Genomic DNA, 19,314 nt, shown 5'->3' with positions numbered 1-19,314 from the left:
TCTAGATCTTCTGCACAGATTCTGTCAGACCTGGGCCCTGACAGTAAATCTCAGTAAGACAAAAATAATGGTGCTCCAAAAAAGGTCCAGTCACCCGGACCACAAATACAAATTCCATCTAGACACCGTTTCCCTAGAGCACACACAAAACTATACATACCTCGGTCTAAACATCAGCTCAACAGGTAACTTCCACAAAGCTGTGAACAATCTGAGAGACAACGCAAGAAGGGCCTTCTATGCCATCTAAAGGAACATAAAATGTAACATACCAATTAGGATCTGGCTAAAAATACTTGAATCAGTTATAAAACCCATTGCCCTTTATGGTTGTGAGGTCTGGGGTCCGCTCACCAACCAGGAATTCACAAATGGGACAAACACCAAATTGAGACTCTACATGCAGAATTCTGCAAAAATATCCTCTGTGTACAACCTAAAACACCAAATAATGCATGCCGAGCAGAATTAGGCCGATACCCGCTAATTATCAAAATCCAGAAAAGAGCTGTTAAATTCTACAACAACCTTAAAGGAAGCGATTCCCAAACCTTCCATAACAAAGCCATCACATACAGAGAGATGAACCTGGAGAAGAGTCCCCTAAGCAAGCTGGTCCTGGGGCTCTGTTCACAAACAGACCCCACAGAGCCCCAGAACAGCAACACAATTAGACCCAAATAAATCATGAGGAAACAAAGAGATAATTACTTGACATATTGGAAAGAATTAACAAAAAAACTGAGCAAAATAGAATGCTGTTTGGCCCTAAACAGAGAGTACACAGTGGCAGAATACCTGACCACTGTGACTGACCCAAACTTAAGGAAAGCTTTGACAATGTACAGACTTGGTGAGCATAGCCTTGCTGTTGAGCATAGCCTTACTATTGTCGTAGAAAGCCTGTCTTCTCTTGAGAGCCAGGTCTATGTGCACACTGCCCACAAAATGAGGTGGAAACTGAGCTGCACTTCCTAACCTCCTGTATGACCATATTAGAGACACATATTTCCCTCAGATCACACAGACCCACAACGAAAACAAACCCAATTTTGATAAACTCCCATATCTGTTGGGTGAAATACCACAGCGTGCCATCACAGCAGCAAGATTTGTGATCTGTTGCCACAAGAAAAGGGCTACCAGTGAAGAACAAACACCATTGTAAATACAATCCATATTTATGTTTATTTATTTTCACTTCTGTACTTTAACTATTTGCACATAATATGATATTTGAAATTTCTTTATTCTTTTTGGACCTTTTGTGGGTGTAATGTTAACTGTTACATTTTTTATGTTTATTTCACTTTTGTTTATCTACTTGATTTGGCAATGTTAACATATGTTTCCCATGCCAAATATGCCCTTAAATTTAATTGAGAGAGACAGAGAGAGAGCGACATATTTCCCACAGATCACACAGACCCACAAGGAATTTGAAAACAAATCAAACATTGACAAACTCCCATATCTGTTGGTGAAATACCGCGATGTGCAATCACAGCAGCAAGGTTTGTGGCCCGTTACCATGAGAAACGGGCAACCAGTGGAACAAAACATTGTAAATACCTCCCATATTTATCTGTTTCCTCATCTTCCCCTATTATTCTTACTACAACTATCTGCATATTGTTAAAACACATGGCTGATAATATAACATTTGAAAGGTTTTAATCCCTTTGAAACCTGTATGAGTGCAATGTTTACTGTAGATTTTCAAATGTTTTTGTTGACATTCTTTGTTTATTGTTTATTATTTCACTTGCTTTGGCAATGTAAACATGTTTCCCATGCTAATAAAACCCATCTTAATTGAAAGAGACCATGCTAATAAATCCCCGTTGAATTGAGAGCGAGAACTAACAACAACATCAATTCCAAAACGCATAAAGATGATAATTATTGGAAATGGAAAGCGAGAGCTAAAAAGACAAGTGGGTTGAAGTTGAGTTGAAGACAGAAAGAACAAATGAAAGGAAATGCAGGAAGAGTTGGCAGAGCAACAGTAAGACTTCACACACAAACTCCATGAGCTTTTTGTTTAGTGGTTTCCATCAGGTAGCAGGAAACCATGAATCACTGCCAGGCTTAAAATAACCAAAATTGCTTCCATTTAGAGCCAATTCCCAAGGTAAAAGTTTGCCTTAACCAAAGATCTAGGATTAGATTTGACTTCTCCAGCTCCTAACCTGAACCATTACGTGGATAGAAATATCTTGGCCCCTGTATCAGTGGTTTAGGGGAGGTTTTCTAAATGTGCACCCAGGGGGAGTCCAGGACCAAGTTTGGGAAAGCCTGGTTTAGGGGAACCGCTTCCCACTAATTGATTTATGTAGCTGTTCAGTCATTATGATAGCTGATTGAGGTACTCACCCTCTTAACCTGTAACCCTGTCTGTCTGTCTGTCTCTTAAACCGGTTCTGTCTCCACACAGACAATGAGATGAGGAGCCCAGGGGAAAGGGACTAGGGAATTTCACAGCGTGAAACGTTACACTGTCTCCCCAAATGTCTTTTACCCTTATTGGAATGTATAGGCCACCTTCCACCAAAAGTGTGTTTTTAATCAGTTTAAATAACATGCTTAGGGAATGTTATTTTGGGAAAGAGGTCATCTTAATGGGAGATTTTAACACAAATTATGAAGACAAGTGTTGTAGGAAAACCCTCAAATGGATCACTAATACCTTTGACCTTACACAGCTAGTTAAAGGGCCAACCAGCGTGACTTGTTGTTCTAAAACACAGATTGACCTGGTGTTCAGTAATAAACCAGAGAGAGTGACTAAATCATTCAATATGGTTACTGGGCTGTCTGATCATAATCTGACACTCATAGCCAGAAAGCTTTCCAAGAACAGGTTTAACATCTCTACTGGTAGCAAGCCTGATCAGCTCAGAATACCTAAGAGTCAATTAAATCATTTTGAAAAGGGAATTAAGGGAATTAACTGGAATGATCTCTTGTCCTATACAAATGTGGAAGCTGATAGTCAGGTTTTTCTATCCACAATCCAGACTACAATAAATGGTTTCCTAAAGAAAATCAAATCCAAACCTGGCCAAAAGAGCACTCTTCCTTGGCTAAATGGAGAAATCTGGAAATTGATGAAAGAACGAGATTATGCTCTAAAAATAGCCCTAAGATCCAAATTAGAGCATGACAGACGTAGGTTTACCATGTTGAGAAATAAGGTGATGAAAGAAATCAGACAGTCCAAGGCAAACTTTTTTATTAACATAATTGGTGAAGCAAAGGGAAATTCTAAACTGATCCGGTAGAATCTAAAAAAGTTAACAGGGAAAGACCATAGTAACACTGCAAAAAGACTAGAAATCATGGTGAATAACAATCTAACACAGGATGCAGTCGAAATAGCAATAGCCTTCAATTCCTACTTTATTGACTCTGTCAGGGTACTGACACAGAACCCCTCCACTGATTTCTTGGGCTCAGTGCTAGTAAATGATGCTCAACCTGTCTTCATCATAAGGGAGGTTTCTGAGTCAAAGGTGAACAAGGTGATTAGCTCACTGAAGAACTCTAAAGCCAAAGATGTGTTTGGGCTGGACTCTACCTTTTCTTAAAAACTACAAAGAGTCACTCATTGGCCCCATTACTAAGGTCACCAACACATCTATTGGTCTCGGGGTGTTTCCAAGGGTTTAAAATCTTTAAATCAGGCGACCCTGCTGACGTGAGTAACTACAGGCCCATTAGTATACTACCTGTGGTGTTGAAGGTTGTTGAAAAGTGTGTAGCAGAACAACTGATTGCCCACCTCAACAACAGCCCCTTCACATTACACTCCATGCAGTTTGGCTTCAGAGCGAAACACTCCACAGAAACGGCCAACTGCTTTCTTCTGGAAAATGTGAAGTCCAAGATGGACAAAGGGGGCGTTGTTGGGGCTGTGTTTCTGGACCAAAGGAAGGCTTTTGATACTGTTAACCATGAGATTCTCATCACAAAATTGTCCAAGTTCAACTTTTCCCCTGATGACTTGAGATGGATGAAATCATACCTTGAAGGTAGAACTCAGTGTGTCAGAGTGAGCAATGAGCTGTTGCCCACTCTTAGCTATGATGTGGGCGTGCCCCAAGGGTCAATACTGGGGCCCCTCCTGTTCAGCCTGTACATTAATGATCTGCCTTCTCAAATTCAACCTAGCTAATTTCCGATTTATGTGAAATTGTTTGACCACAGAAGTAGCAAAACTATACTTAAAATCTATGATACTCCCCCACTTAACATACTGCTTGACTAGTTGGGCCCAAGCTTGCTGTACAACATTAAGAAATATTCAGTCTGTCTACAAACAGGCTCTCAAAGTGCTTGATAGGAAGCCCAATAGCCATCATCACTGTTACATCCTCAGAAAGCATGAGCTCCTGAGTTGGGAAAATCTTGTGCAATACACCGACGCATGTCTTATATTCAGTATCCTAAATGGCCTGGCTCCTCCCCCTCCACTCAGTATTTTTGTTAAACAGGAAGCCCAAACATATGGCAGCAGATCCACAAGGTCTGCCATGAGAGGTGACTGTATAGTTCCCTTAAGGAAAAGCACCTTTAGTAAATCTGTTTTCTCTGTGAGAGCTTCCCATGTCTGGAATACACTGCCATCAGACACACATAACTGCACCACATATCACACTTTCACAAAATGCTTGAAGACATGGCTAAAGGTCAATCAGATTTGTGAACATGGTCCCTAGCTGTGTGTTGCTGCTTTCCATGTTGTCTGTTGTCTGTAGCTTGTGAGGTGTGGAAACACTTTGTTGCTTTTATGAATTTTGTCTTGCTGCTTTTTGTTCTATGTTACTCTGTCTGTATGCTACGTCTTGCTTGTCCTATGTTGCTCTGTCTGTATGCTACGTCTTGCTTGTCCTATGTTTCTCTGTCTGTATGCTATGTCTCGCTTGTCCTATGTTGCTCTGTCTCTATGCTACGTCTTGCTTGTCCTATGTTGTTCTGTCTGTATGCTACGTCTTGCTTGTCCTATGTTGCTCTGTCTGTATGCTATGTCTTGCTTGTGCTATGTTGCTCTGTCTGTATGCTACGTCTTGCTTGTCCTATGTTGCTCTGTCTGTATGCTATGTCTTGCTTGTCCTATGTTGCTCTGTCTGTATGCTATGTCTTGCTTGTCCTATGTTGCTCTGTCTGTATGCTACGTCTTGCTTGTCCTATGTTGCTCTGTCTGTATGCTACGTCTTGCTTGTCCTATGTTGCTCTGTCTGAATGCTATGTCTTGCTTGTCCTATGTTGCTATTGTCTATATTGTAATTGTTTTTAATAACCTGCCCAGGGACTGCGGTTGAAAATTAGCCGGCTGGCTAAAACCGACACTTTTACTGAAACGTTGATTAACGTGCACTGTCCCTGTAAATATAAAATAAACTCAGACTGTTTGTGTGTGTGTGCGTGTATAACAGACAGTATGCCTGTGGAAGACATGGCTCCTGTTACTATCTGTATGTCCGTTTTGTAGGCCTGTAGTCAGACCAGGACCCACAGTGATTTAAAGCCCCAACAAGGAACAGTCTTTCTGGGATAAGAGGGAGCGGGCCTGGGTGGGTATGGAGCAAATCTCTACACAAGCATGTAACCTCTCTATCTCTCACACACACACACACACACACACACACACACACACACACACACACACTGCAGGCCAGGGGGAAGCCAAGGAGTCATAAAGATGCCCTGTGTGTTCTAAGCAAGATCTTGGCCCGGTCAAGCTGAAGCTGCAGAGCTGGGTGGTCCACTTAGCATTCTCACACACACACACAATTTCCGAGGGGAAACCCTCAGAGAGATTTGGCTGGAGAAGTCGATGTTGATAGACGAGCTGCGCCTCTGCTCTCTGAGGTGTGTCTGTCGGTCTGTGTGCGTGACAGAGTGACTCAACAGTCAGCCTGGTCTCAGAGACTAGATCTCTCGCTCTCTTGCCGTTTACACATGATCTACTTCACTTGATTTGTCAATGAACAAAAGTGAAATAAACAATAAAAATGTACATTAAACATAACACTCAAAGTTCCAAAATAATAAAGTCATTTCAAATGTCAAATGTACAAATAGTTAAAGTACAAAAGTGAAAATAAATAAACATAAAAGAGTTTACACGGGTGTTTGTCCTTCAGTGGTTGCCCTTTTCTCGTGGCAACAGGTTACAAATATTACTGCTGTGATGTCACACTGCAGTATTTCACCCAGTAGATATGAGTTTATCAAAATTGGGTTTGTTTACAAATCCTTTGTGGGTCTGTGTAATCTGAGGGAAATATGTGTCTCTAATATGGTCATTGATACACTTAGGTTGGAGTCATTAAAACTAGTTTATGTAAACTTCCAACTTCAGCTGTAGGTGCTGCTGTAGGCCATCGTTGGTTGGGGACAGAAGCACCAGATCATCAGCAAACAGTAGACATTTGACTTCAGATTCTTGTAGGGTAAGGCCCGGTGCTGCAGACTGCTCTAGTGCCCTCGCCAATTCGTTGATATAAGTACGGTTCTGTATTTATTTTCTTAGTCAACCTGTTTGTTTGCCAGAGCATTTGCTGTATATCTGGGAAATAAGAATCTTAGTAGTAGGAGGAATCCTAGGAATGGAATCCTTCCAGGAAATGTTTTCCAAAATCACATTGTAGGTTTGGAGTTTTGATTTGGAGTGAAGGTTTTGTTGTGGAGGGTAGTATGTCCTCCCAAGTTTATCTCAATAAAAAAAAAAAATTCTGGTTGTATCTTACCCTGTCTGTTTTTTCCAGTCTCCAGACATCTTTTACTTTTGGTCGTTGATGTTGTTGTAACTTTTTTCGAACTGGTCTCGCTCTCTCTCTCTCCAGGGTGTCTCCCCTCCAGAAGTCTGAGATAGTGGACATGGTGAAGAAGCATGTGAAGGCCATCACTCTGGCCATAGGAGATGGGGCCAATGACGTGGGCATGATCCAGACTGCCCATGTAGGAGTTGGCATCAGTGGCAACGAGGGTATGCAGGCAACCAACTCCTCGGACTACTCCATCGCACAGGTAACACACACACACACACACACACACACACACAAACACACACACTAAGTAGAGAACGTAAGAGGGGGGGAAAGGGAGCGGGAGAAGCTAGTTGAAGTATTCTGTGAGAGCCAGAGGAATCTCTCTCTCTGTTTATCTGTCTTTACCACTCAGGTGTCTACTACTGCTTATCTCTTTGTCTCACCCTGTATCTCTCTCTCTCACCCCCCCCCCCCCCTCTCTCTCTCTCTCTCTCTCTCGCTCTATCTCTCTCTCTCTCTCTCTCACACTCACCCCCCTCTCTCTCTCTCTCTCACACACTCACCCCCCCTCTCTCTCTCTCACACACTCACCCCCCCCCTCTCTCTCTCACACACACTCACCCCCCCCCTCTCTCTCTCTCACCCCTCTCTCTCTCTCTCTCTCTCACCCCTCTCTCTCTCTCTCACCCCCCCTCTCACTCACCCCACCTCTCACTCACCCCCCCCCCTCTCTCACTCACCCCCCCCCCCTCTCTCTCTCTCTCTCTCTCTCTCTCTCTCTCTCTCTCTCTCTCTCTCTCTCTCACTCACCCCCCTTTCTCTCTCACACACTCACCCCCTCTCTCTCTCTCTCTCACCCCCCCTCGCTCTCACTCACCCCCCCCTCTCTCTCTCTCACTCAACCCCCCTCTCTCTCACTCACCCCCTCTCTCTCTCTCTCACTCACTCACTCCCCCTCACTCACTCACCCCCCTCTCTTTCTGTTACTAGTTTTCCTACCTAGAGAAGTTGTTGCTGGTCCATGGGGCGTGGAGTTATAACCGTGTCACTAAGTGTATTCTCTACTGTTTCTATAAGAATGTGGTTCTCTACATCATAGAGGTAAGACACACCCCTCCTCCTCACCGTCCCACCCCTTAAACCTCACTTCTCCCACCCTTCAGCCCTCCCTCCCTCTCCCACCCTTCAACCCATCAACTCTCACCTCTCCCACCCTTCAACTCTCACCTCTCCCACCCTTCAACCCTCCCTCCCTCTCTCACCCTTCAACCCTCACCTCACTCACCCTTCAACCCTCCCTCCCTCCCTCTCTCACCCTTCAACCCTCCCTCCCTCTCCCACCCTTCAACTCTCACCTCTCTCACCCTTCAACCCTCATCTCTCCCACGCTTCAACCCTCACCTCTCCCACCCGTCAACCCTCCCTCCCTCTCCCACCCGTCAACCCTCACCTCTCCCACCCGTCAACCCTCACCTCTCTCACCCTTCAACCCTCACCTCTCCCACCCTTCAACCCTCACCTCTCCCACCCTTCAACTCTCACCTCTCCCACCCTTCAACTCTCCCATCCTTCAACCCTCCCTCCCTCCCTCTCTCAACCTTCAACCCTCACCTCCCCATCACACCTCCCACATATAGACTGTACCTTATAAATGCCATCCAGTAATGTTTGAAGATGTATTACTATTTAAAACAACATTAGTAGAAGCTGGACCCATTTGGAGAGAGACTAACTCCCTTTCCCTCCTTAGACAATCTCTTTTCTCTCTCTCTCTCTCACACAGACACACACACACACACACACACACACACACACACACACACACACACACATTAACAGAGACATTTTGCAGCTGTTTGTCGAAATGTTTGACAATGACGGATGAGGTGCTCCTCTGGTGTCTGCTTTCTGTCTCACACACACACACACACATACACCCACACACACATGGTCGGTCAGGGACTGTGTGTGTGTGATGGGACAGGGGCATTTTGGAAGGCTCCACCATCATGAGGGTGATTTTTCAGCTGTGCCCCCTTCTCTGTCTAACATTAAGGAGGCCAGCAGGTGCAGACCCTCAACCTCTACCTTCTACCACAATGTCCCTCTCCCTCAGGTCTAAGGATGTGTGATTGGCTGCCTGTAGAGATCTGTACGTCAAGGGGCATAGACACTCTCTGTCCACAAAGCAGAGATACAGAGTGGTGTGTTTTGGGGAGGGGAGGGGAGGGGAGGGGGGGGGGGGGTTGGCAGAGCAGGCGGGTGCTCCACTGTATGCTCCAGGAACCTCACCACACTCTGATCAGTCTGTGTCTCTGTATGGATGGATGTTTTACTCTTTGTGGATACCTTCAGCATTGGGTAGTGTGAACTGATCCTAGATCTGTAATCTACAGTGCCTTCAGAAAGTATTCATACCCATTGACTTATTCCACATTTTGTTGTGTTACAGCCTGAATTCAAAATGGATTCAATATATTTCTCTCTCACCCATCAAAGTGAAAACATTGTTCTAGAAATTGTTGCAGATTTATTACAAATCAAATACAGGGGCCTCCCGAGTGGCGCAGCGGTCTGAGGTACTGCACCACAGTGCTTGAGGCGTCACTACAGACCCGGGTTCGATCTCAGGCTGTGTCACAACCGGCCGTGACCAGGAGTCCCATAGGGCGGCGCACAGTTGGTCCAGCATCGTCCGGGTTAGGGGAGGGTTTGGCCGGGGGGGCTTTACTTGGCTCATCGCACTCTAGTGACTCCTTGTGGCAGGCCGGGCGCCTGCAGGCTGACTTTGGTCGTCAGTTGAACGGTGTTTCCTCCGTCACATTGGTGCAGCTGGCTTCCGGGTTAAGCTGATGGGTGTTAAGGAGCGCTGTGTGGCAGGTCATATTTAGGAGGACACATGACCCGATCTTCGCCTCTCCTGATCCCGTTCGGGAGTTGCAGCGATGAGATAAGATTGTAATTGAAATTGGGAGAAAAAAGGGAGTTAAATACAATATATATATATATATATATATATATATTGTATTTATATATATATATATACAGTACCAGTTAAAGTTTGGACACACTTACTCATGTAGTAACCAAAAAAGTGTTAAACAAATCAAAATATATTTGAGATTCTTCAAAGTAGCCACCCTTTGCCTTGATGACAACTTTGCAAACTCTTGGCATTATTTTTTATCCTGAAAAACTCCCCGCTCCCCGATTTTAGCATGTAAATCTTGCTGGGGCACACTCAAAATAGTTTTTTCTTTAGATGCATGCCAGTAAATCCACTACACAACACTAAGCAATACATGAATTGCACTATAACGGTGACAAACGGTGCCCACGAAATGTTTCATAAAGCTGTCCCAACAGCAGTGCTAACACCTTACCACTGATACACCTGGCTATCAGTGGAGCCTTGTCTGGCAGCCAAACATTCAGCCTCATTTACTGCCGTTTAAAAATACATAGCTGATATGGCTGACTTGCTTTCTACTGACAATTGAGTTGTACAAACTACGGCATAACGGCGGAGGCAATCCGTAATCTCGATTAAGACATTAATGAGTCAGAACCGTAGGATAAATAAAGGGGGCGTATAAGCAGACAATGAAAGCTCTTACAATATTAAATGATTACATTTCTCTAAAAGAGGTTATTGGCTACATGTGCACCACCAAGTCAGAACAGTAGGCAAAATTTAAGAGGTTTAAAAATACCAAATTATTATGGTGAGGCACATGGGCTACTAACAGCTTAATACACAACATATACTAAGTATTACTTCCTTTGCTACAGTATACATATCTCCCTGGCATATTACATAATTTATGCAGCAGCATACAAGACATTTTTGGACACCTTGTTGTGCTGTGCTCACTTGAACAGGAAGGTGGTGTGGCAGTACTTCGTGGGCAAATTTTGTCATCAAACTTTGTCTTCAAAGTCTGGAATTCTCTGGATTTATGGTGCTTTCAAGACAATTGGGAAACTGGGGAAAAAACAAGGTTGAATCACGATGACATCAGTGCTCTTCAGGTTGGAGCTCTAGAAATAGGCTTGAGTTCCCGACTTGCAATTCCGAGTTGGATGACCGTTCAAAACGTGTTTTCCCACTCAGACCTCATTCTTTTCCGAGTTCCCAGTTGTCTTGAACTCACTGAAGTCTGAGATTTCCGAGTTTCAAGTTGTTTTGAGCGCGACATAAATCATGCTGGATTGACAGCATGGCCAATGTTGAATGTTCATCCTTTTAAGCTTGGAAAATAGACCCTTAAACCCTTGCTTGCAGTTAGCCACTTATTCTTTCCAAACCACTTATTGTTGAATTTGCGATTTCCAACTTGTGTAATGTTTATGTCCAATAGCAGATTAGCACCGATACGTTTTCTCTATAATTTCTCTTCATTGTTTATCTTATGACAAGGATTGAAAAGGATTTGCCAGTAGATTGTCGACTTGATTTTTTAGCTCTACCCGTAGATTTTGCAGTGACGTAGTGTCCCCATTACAGAACACTGAGCCAATCACGCCGCAACTAGAGAACGTTACCAACCCCTATGCTCCGTATTTTCCGCTGGTTAACCCACCACCACATAAAGCACTGAGCTAGGCTGAAACACCTGCATTTTGGAGCTGCCTTACTCAATAAAGCACTGAGCTAGGCTGAAACACCTGCATTTTGGAGCTGCCTTACTCAATAAAGCACTGAGCTAGGCTGAAACACCTGCATTTTGGAGCTGCCTTACTCAATAAAGCACTGAGCTAGGCTGAAACACCTGCATTTTGGAGCTGCCTTACTCAATAAAGCACTGAGCTAGGCTGAAACACCTGCATTTTGGAGCTGCCTTACTCAATAAAGCACTGAGCTAGGCTGAAACACCTGCATTTTGGAGCTGCCTTACTCAATAAAGCAAAAAAAGGTTGTATGCGGCTTTATTGTTTTACATTCTTTGCAAACTGATATGTGACATCACCAAATAACATGCAAAATAGGCAACAACATAAAACAAACAAACAGGTGCCTAAATAGGTGGGGCTCAAAACAGTTGACTGGTTGCCACTGATTACAAGCATACCCATAACATGATGCAGCCACCAATATGCTTGAAAATATGGAGAGTGGTACTCAGTAATGTGTTGTATTGGATTTCCCACAAAGATAACACTTTCTATTCAGGATAAAAAGTTAATTGCTTTGCCACATTTTTTTATTGCCTTGTTGCAAACAGGATGGATGTTTTGGAATATTTTTATTCTGTACAGGCTTTTTTCTTTTCACTCTGTCAATTAGGTTAGTATTGTGGAGTAACTACAATGTTGATGATCCAGACTCAGTTTTCTCCTATCACGGCCATTAAACTCTAACTGTTTTAATGTCGTCATTGGGCTCATGATGAAATCTCTGAGTGGTTTCCTTCCTCTCCGGCAACTGAGTTAGGAAGGTCGCCTGTATCTTTGTAATGATAATTAATTACCTCTCCATGTTCAAAAGGATATTGTCTGCTTTTTTATTTTTACCCATCTACCAATAGATGCCCTTCTTTGAGAGACATTGGAAAACCTCCCTGGCCTTTGTGGTTGAATCTGTGTTTGAAATTCACTGCTCGACTAAGGGACATTACTGATCATTTTAGGTGTGGGGTACAGAGATGAGGTAGACATTCAAAAGTCAAGCACTTTTTTTGAACGCATAGTCCATGCAACTTATTATATGACTTAAGCATATTTTTACTCCTGAACTTATTTAGGCTTGCCATAACAAAGGGGTTGAATACTTATTGACTCAGCTTATCATTTTTAATTAATTTGTAAACATTTTGAAATACTTTATTCCACTTTGACATTGTGGGGTATTGTGTGTAGGCCAGTGACACAAAATCTAAATGTAATCTATTTTAAATTCAGGCTGTAACACAACAAAATGTGGAAAAAGTCAAGAGAATTGAATACTTTCTGAAGTCAATGTATGCACAAGGGCTACGTGGTTATCCTCTATCTATCCCTGTTAATCAATTTATTCCATGCTCCCTCATTTCACTCATCCTATATCATCCCTCTCTTGTCCAGCTGTGGTTTGCCTTTGTGAACGGCTTCTCTGGACAGATCCTGTTTGAACGCTGGTGTATCGGCCTCTACAACGTGGTGAGTGTCCACTTTATTCATACTGTCCATTTCTCTGTATCTGTCCTTTACACCCCCGCGTTCTATATATTTTTGATCCCTTTCTCCCTCCCTCTCTTTTAATCTCTTCTTCCCTCCCTCCCTCTCTCTTTCAATCTCCCTCTTTTTCCATGTCTCTACTCTGTGTGAGCTGTTTGGAAGTGGTGGAATTACTGCTGATTGTGTCACTGTGATTGTTGTGCTGATTGTGCCACTGATTGTGGTGCTGATTGTGCCACTGTGATTGTGGTGCTGATTGTGCCACTGTGATTGTTGTGCTGATTGTGTCACTGTGATTGTTGTGCTGATTGTGTCACTGTGATTGTTGTGCTGATTGTGTCACTGTGATTGTTGTGCTGATTGTGTCACTGAGATTGTGGTGCTGATTGTGCCACTGAGATTGTGGTGCTGATTGTGCCACTGAGATTGTGGTGCTGATTGTGCCACTGTGATTGTGGTGCTGATTGTGCCACTGAGATTGTTGTGCTGATTGTGTCACTGTCACTGAGATTGTTGTGCTGATTGTGTCACTGTCACTGTGATTGTTGTGCTGATTGTGTCACTGTCACTGAGATTGTTGTGCTGATTGTGTCACTGTGATTGTTGTGCTGATTGTGTGACTGTCACTGAGATTGTTGTGCTGATTGTGTGACCGATAAAACAGCCAACGGAGTAAGTCTGAATTTCTGAAAGTCAATCGATCATAGTGTTTGTTTGGGTGTTTTACATTGTACTGTGTGTGTGTGTGTGTGTGTGTGTCAGATCTTCACAGCGCTGCCTCCCTTCACTCTGGGGATCTTTGACCGGCCATGCAGTCAGCAGAACATGCTCCGCTTCCCCCAGCTATACAGCATCACCCAGAACGCTGAGGGCTTCAACACCAAGGTACACACACACCCAAACAAACAAACACGCACAGACCACTTTTTTACATTTTCAATCGTATTGAAATACTGTGCACACACACACACTGTCATAATTATTAATGGACAAACATATGGAACGTTTGAACATTGAACACTATGAATGAAACAATTTGAGTTTAGACAGAGGTCGAGTTTAGTTTAGAGTTTCACAACTTGTAGGCCTATATGAACATTTATTGCATCATCTGAAATAAATCTACACTATATATATACACAAAGTAGGTGGACAACACTTCAAATTAGTGGATTTGGGTATTCCAGCCACACCCGTTGCTGACAGGTGTATAAAAATCTAGCACACAGCCATGCAATCTCCATAGACAAACATTGGCAGTAGAATGGTCTTACTGAAGAGCTCAGTGACTTTCAATGTGGCACCGTCATTGGATGCCACCTTTCCAACAAGTCAGTTCGTCACGTTTCTGTCCTGCTGGAGCTGCCCTGGTGCTGTTATTCTGCCCTGCTAGAGCTGCCCTGGTGCTGTTATTCTGCCCTGCTGGAGCTGCCCTGGTGCTGTTATTCTGCCCTGCTGGAGCTGCCCCGGTCAACTGTAAGTGCTGTTATTGTGAAGTGGAAACATCTAGGAGCAACAACGGCTCAGCCGCGAAGTGGTAGGCCACACAAGCTCAGAACGAGACTGCCGAGTGCTGAAGCGTGTAGCACATAAAAATCATCTGTCCTCGGTTGCAACACTCACCACCAAGTTCCAAACTGACTCTGGAATCACGTCAGCACAATAACTGTTCGTAGGGAGCTTCATGAAATGGGTTTCCATGGCCGAGCAGCTGCACACAAGGCTAAGATCACCATGCGCAATGCCAAATGTCGGCTGGAGTGTTGTAAAGCTCACCGCCATTGGACTCTGGATGAGTGGAAACGCATTCTCTGGAGTGATGAATCATGCTTCACCATCTGGCAGTCCGACGGACGATTCTGGGTTTGGCTGATCAGGTAGAACACTACCTACCCCAATACACAGTGCCAAATGTAACGCTTGGTGGAGGAGGAATAATGCTCTGAGACTGTTTTTCATGGTTTGGGCTAGGCCCCTTAATGTTAACACTACAGCATACAATGACATTCTAGATTACTCTGTGCTTTCTACTTTGTGGCAACAGTTTGGGGAAGGCCCTTTCCTGTTTCAGCATGACAATGCCCCCGTGCACAAATCGAGGTCCGTACAGAAAGTGTTTGTTGACATCTGTGTGAAAGAACTTGACTGGCATGCACAAAGCCCTGACCTCAACCCCATCAAACACCTTAAGGATGAATCTGAACGCCAGGCCTAATCACCCAACATCTGTGCCAAACCTCACTAATGTTCGACGAGCAGGTGTCCACATACTTTTGGTCATGTAGTTTATGATTGTCATGGTTATGTTCTCCCATAGCTCAGTGTTTGATGGGTCATGTCTGGGGCTTGTGTCCATATCTCTGTGATGGATGTTTGATGCCTGGTGTTTGTTTTGGAATCCTGCAGGTAAACAAGGTGGCAGGGAGACTGGGCCATCCACATGGCAACTCTAATTCCTCTCCAAGATCGCATAGCAGTTCAGACGTCTTTTGTCCTCGTCTTGTCGTGTCCTGTATATATATATATTTACAACTTTTTTTCACATACATTTTATTTTTATTTTCCATCAACTCATCTTTAAAACACTCTTCTGCAACCCGCCTCACCAATGTATATTTATAAAAAAGTATTATTTACCTCAGATCTGTAATCCTCCAAGAAGCTAGCCAGAAACTCCAAGAAGCTAGCCAGAAACTAGCCAGAAGCTAGCCAGGAGCTAGCCCAGAAGCTAGTTAGCTTCTTTACTGGCAAATCGTTAGTATTCAGCTAACCACGGTTTGTGGTCATCAGCTATCCTTTAGCTCGAAAATCTATCGAAAATCTATCGCCAGTTTTGTACGGCGCGGCTCGGAACGGAACATACCGGACCAATTTTTCTCTCCGTGTCCCTGGATTTCAACTGCTCTCTGGACATTCATACCCGGATCTCACAGCTAGCTAGCTGCTATCCGTGTGACAATCGGCTTTCGTCGATTCCGGAGCAAACATCAATTATTCCGGTGCTAGCCAGCTCCGTCAATCACTCCTGAGTTCCATCATTCACTCCTGGGCTGCAGTCACCTATCCGGACGGGATTAATCCCCTCTACCACACGGAACCCCACTAATCTACTGACCGAACGCAAGAGGTGGCTAACAACAGACCTCCATCCTATGCTAGCTTGCTACCGATGGCCTGGCTAGCTGTCTAAATCGCCGTGACCCTCAACCAACCTCTCCACTCACTGGACCCTTTTGATCACTCGACTAAGCATGCCTCTCCTTAATGTCAATATGTCTTGTCCATTGCTGTTCTGGTTAGTGTTTATTGGCTTATTTCACTGTAGAGCCTCTAGTCCTGCTCACTATACCTTATCCAATCTATTAGTTCCACCACCCACACATGCAATGACATCTCCTGGTTTCAATGATGTTTCTAGAGACAATATCTCTCTCTTCATCACTCAATACCTAGGTTTACCTCCACTGTATTCTCATCCTACCTTACCTTTGTCTGTACATTATACCTTGATGCTATTTTATCGCCCCCAGAAACCTCCTTTTACTCTCTGTTCCAGACGTTCTAGACAACCAATTCTTATTGCTTTTAGCCGCACCCTTATTCTACTCCTCCTATGTTCCTCTGGCGATGTAGAGGTGAATCCAGGCCCTGCAGTGCCTAGCTCCACTCCTATTCCCCAGGCGCTCTCTTTTGACGACTTATGTAACCGTAATAGCCTTGGTTTCATGCATGTTAACATTAGAAGCCTCCTCCCTAAGTTTGTTCTATTCACTGCTTTAGCACACTCTGCCAACCCGGATGTTCTAGCTGTGTCTGAATCCTGGCTTAGGAAGACCACCAAAAATTCAGACATTTTAATTCCAAACTACAACATTTTCAGACAAGATAGAACTGCCAAAGGGGGCGGTGTTGCAATCTACTGCAAAGATAGCCTGCAGAGTTCTGTCCTACTATCCAGGTCTGTACCCAAACAATTTGAACTTCTACTTTTAAAAATCCACCTCTCTAAAAACAAGTCTCTCACCGTTGCCGCCTGCTATAGACCACCCTCTGCCCCCAGCTGTGCTCTGGACACCATATGTGAACTGATTGCCCCCCATCTATCTTCAGAGCTCGTGCTGCTAGGCGACCTAAACTGGAACATGCTTAACACCCCAGCCATCCTACAATCTAAACTTGATGCCCTCAATCTCACACAAATTATCAATGAACCTACCAGGTACCTCCCCAAAGCCTTAAACACGGGCACCCTCATAGATATCATCCTAACCAACTTCCCCTCTAAATACACCTCTGCTGTCTTCAACCAAGATCTCAGCGATCACTGCCTCATTGCCTGCATCCGTAATGGGTCAGCGGTCAAACGACCTCCTCTCATCACTGTAAAACGCTCCCTGAAACACTTCAGCGAGCAGGCCTTTCTAATCGACCTGGCCGGGGTATCCTGGAAGGATATTGACCTCATCCCGTCAGTAGAGGATGCCTGGATATTTTTTAAAAATGCCTTCCTAACCATCTTAAATAAACATGCCCCATTCAAGAAATTTAGAACCAGGAACAGATATAGCCCTTGGTTCTCCCCAGACCTGACTGCCCTTAACCAACACAAAAACATCCTATGGCGTTCTGCATTAGCATCGAACAGCCCCCGTGATATGCAGCTCTTCAGGGAAGCTAGAAACCATTATACACAGGCAGTAAGAAAAGCCAAGGCTAGCTTTTCCAAGCAGAAATTTGCTTCTTGCAACACTAACTCAAAAAAGTTCTGGGACACTGTAAAGTCCATGGAGAATAAGAACACCTCCTCCCAGCTGCCCACTGCACTGAAGATAGGAAACACTGTCACCACTGATAAATCCACCATAATTGAGAATTTCAATAAGCATTTTTCTACGGCTGGCCATGCTTTCCACCTGGCTACTCCTACCTCTGTCAACAGCACTGCACCCCCAACAGCAACTTGCCCAAGCCTTCCCCATTTCTCCTTCTCCCAAATCCATTCAGCTGATGTTCTGAAAGAGCTGCAAAATCTGGACCCCTACAAATCAGCCGGGCTAGACAATCTGGACCCTTTCTTTCTAAAATTATCTGCCGAAATTGTTGCCACCCCTATTACTAGCCTGTTCAACCTCTCTTTCGTGTCGTCTGAGATTCCCAAAGATTGGAAAGCAGCTGCGGTCATCCCCCTCTTCAAAGGGGGGGACACTCTTGACCCAAACTGCTACAGAACTATATCTATCCTACCATGCCTTTCTAAGGTCTTCGAAAGCCAAGTCAACAAACAGATTACCGACCATTTCGAATCTCACCATACCTTCTCTGCTATGCAATCTGGTTTCAGAGCTGGTCATGGGTGCACCTCAGCCACGCTCAAGGTCCTAAACGATATCTTAACCGCCATCGATAAGAAACATTACTGTGCAGCCGTATTCATTGATCTGGCCAAGGCTTTCGACTCTGTCAATCACCACATCCTCATCGGCAGACTCAACAGCCTTGGTTTCTCAAATGATTGCCTCGCCTGGTTCACCAACTACTTCTCTGATAGAGTTCAGTGTGTCAAATCGGAGGGTCTGTTGTCCGGACCTCTGGCAGTCTCTATGGGGGTGCCACAGGGTTCAATTCTTGGACCGACTCTCTTCTCTGTATACATCAATGAGGTCGCTCTTGCTGCTGGTGAGTCTCTGATCCACCTCTACGCAGACGACACCATTCTGTATACTTCCGGCCCTTCTTTGGACACTGTGTTAACATCCCTCCAGGCAAGCTTCAATGCCATACAACTCTCCTTCCGTGGCCTCCAATTGCTCTTAAATACAAGTAAAACTAAATGCATGCTCTTCAACCGATCGCTACCTGCACCTACCCGCCTGTCCAACATCACTACTCTGGACGGCTCTGACTTAGAATACGTGGACAACTACAAATACTTAGGTGTCTGGTTAGACTGTAAACTCTCCTTCCAGACCCATATCAAACATCTCCAATCCAAAGTTAAATCTAGAATTGGCTTCCTATTTCGCAACAAAGCATCCTTCACTCATGCTGCCAAACATACCCTTGTAAAACTGACCATCCTACCAATCCTCGACTTTGGCGATGTCATTTACAAAATAGCCTCCAATACCCTACTCAACAAATTGGATGCAGTCTATCACAGTGCAATCCGTTTTGTCACCAAAGCCCCATATACTACCCACCATTGCGACCTGTACGCTCTCGTTGGCTGGCCCTCGCTTCATACTCGTCGCCAAACCCACTGGCTCCATGTCATCTACAAGACCCTGCTAGGTAAAGTCCCCCCTTATCTCAGCTCGCTGGTCACCATAGCATCTCCCACCTGTAGCACACGCTCCAGCAGGTATATCTCTCTAGTCACCTC

The 19,314-nt window shown here is 44.4% G+C and overlaps 1 protein-coding gene across 3 annotated transcripts in view; it reads left to right on the top strand.

The window, feature by feature from the left end:
• Nucleotides 1-19,314, top strand: part of LOC139366966 (phospholipid-transporting ATPase IB-like) — a 99,061-nt gene that overhangs the window by 56,433 nt on the left and 23,314 nt on the right. For all 3 annotated transcript variants that reach the window (XM_071104776.1, XM_071104775.1, XM_071104777.1), the window contains exons 25-28: nucleotides 6,852-7,035; nucleotides 7,767-7,877; nucleotides 12,840-12,914; nucleotides 13,695-13,817. In XM_071104776.1, coding sequence (XP_070960877.1) covers nucleotides 6,852-7,035; nucleotides 7,767-7,877; nucleotides 12,840-12,914; nucleotides 13,695-13,817 — 493 coding nt within the window. The remainder of the gene's footprint in view (nucleotides 1-6,851; nucleotides 7,036-7,766; nucleotides 7,878-12,839; nucleotides 12,915-13,694; nucleotides 13,818-19,314) is intronic.

Source organism: Oncorhynchus clarkii, chromosome 15 (assembly GCF_045791955.1).
Source record: "Oncorhynchus clarkii lewisi isolate Uvic-CL-2024 chromosome 15, UVic_Ocla_1.0, whole genome shotgun sequence".
In the NCBI taxonomy this organism is placed as follows: Eukaryota; Metazoa; Chordata; class Actinopteri; order Salmoniformes; family Salmonidae; genus Oncorhynchus; species Oncorhynchus clarkii.
This window is presented reverse-complemented; position numbering and strand designations above follow the sequence as displayed.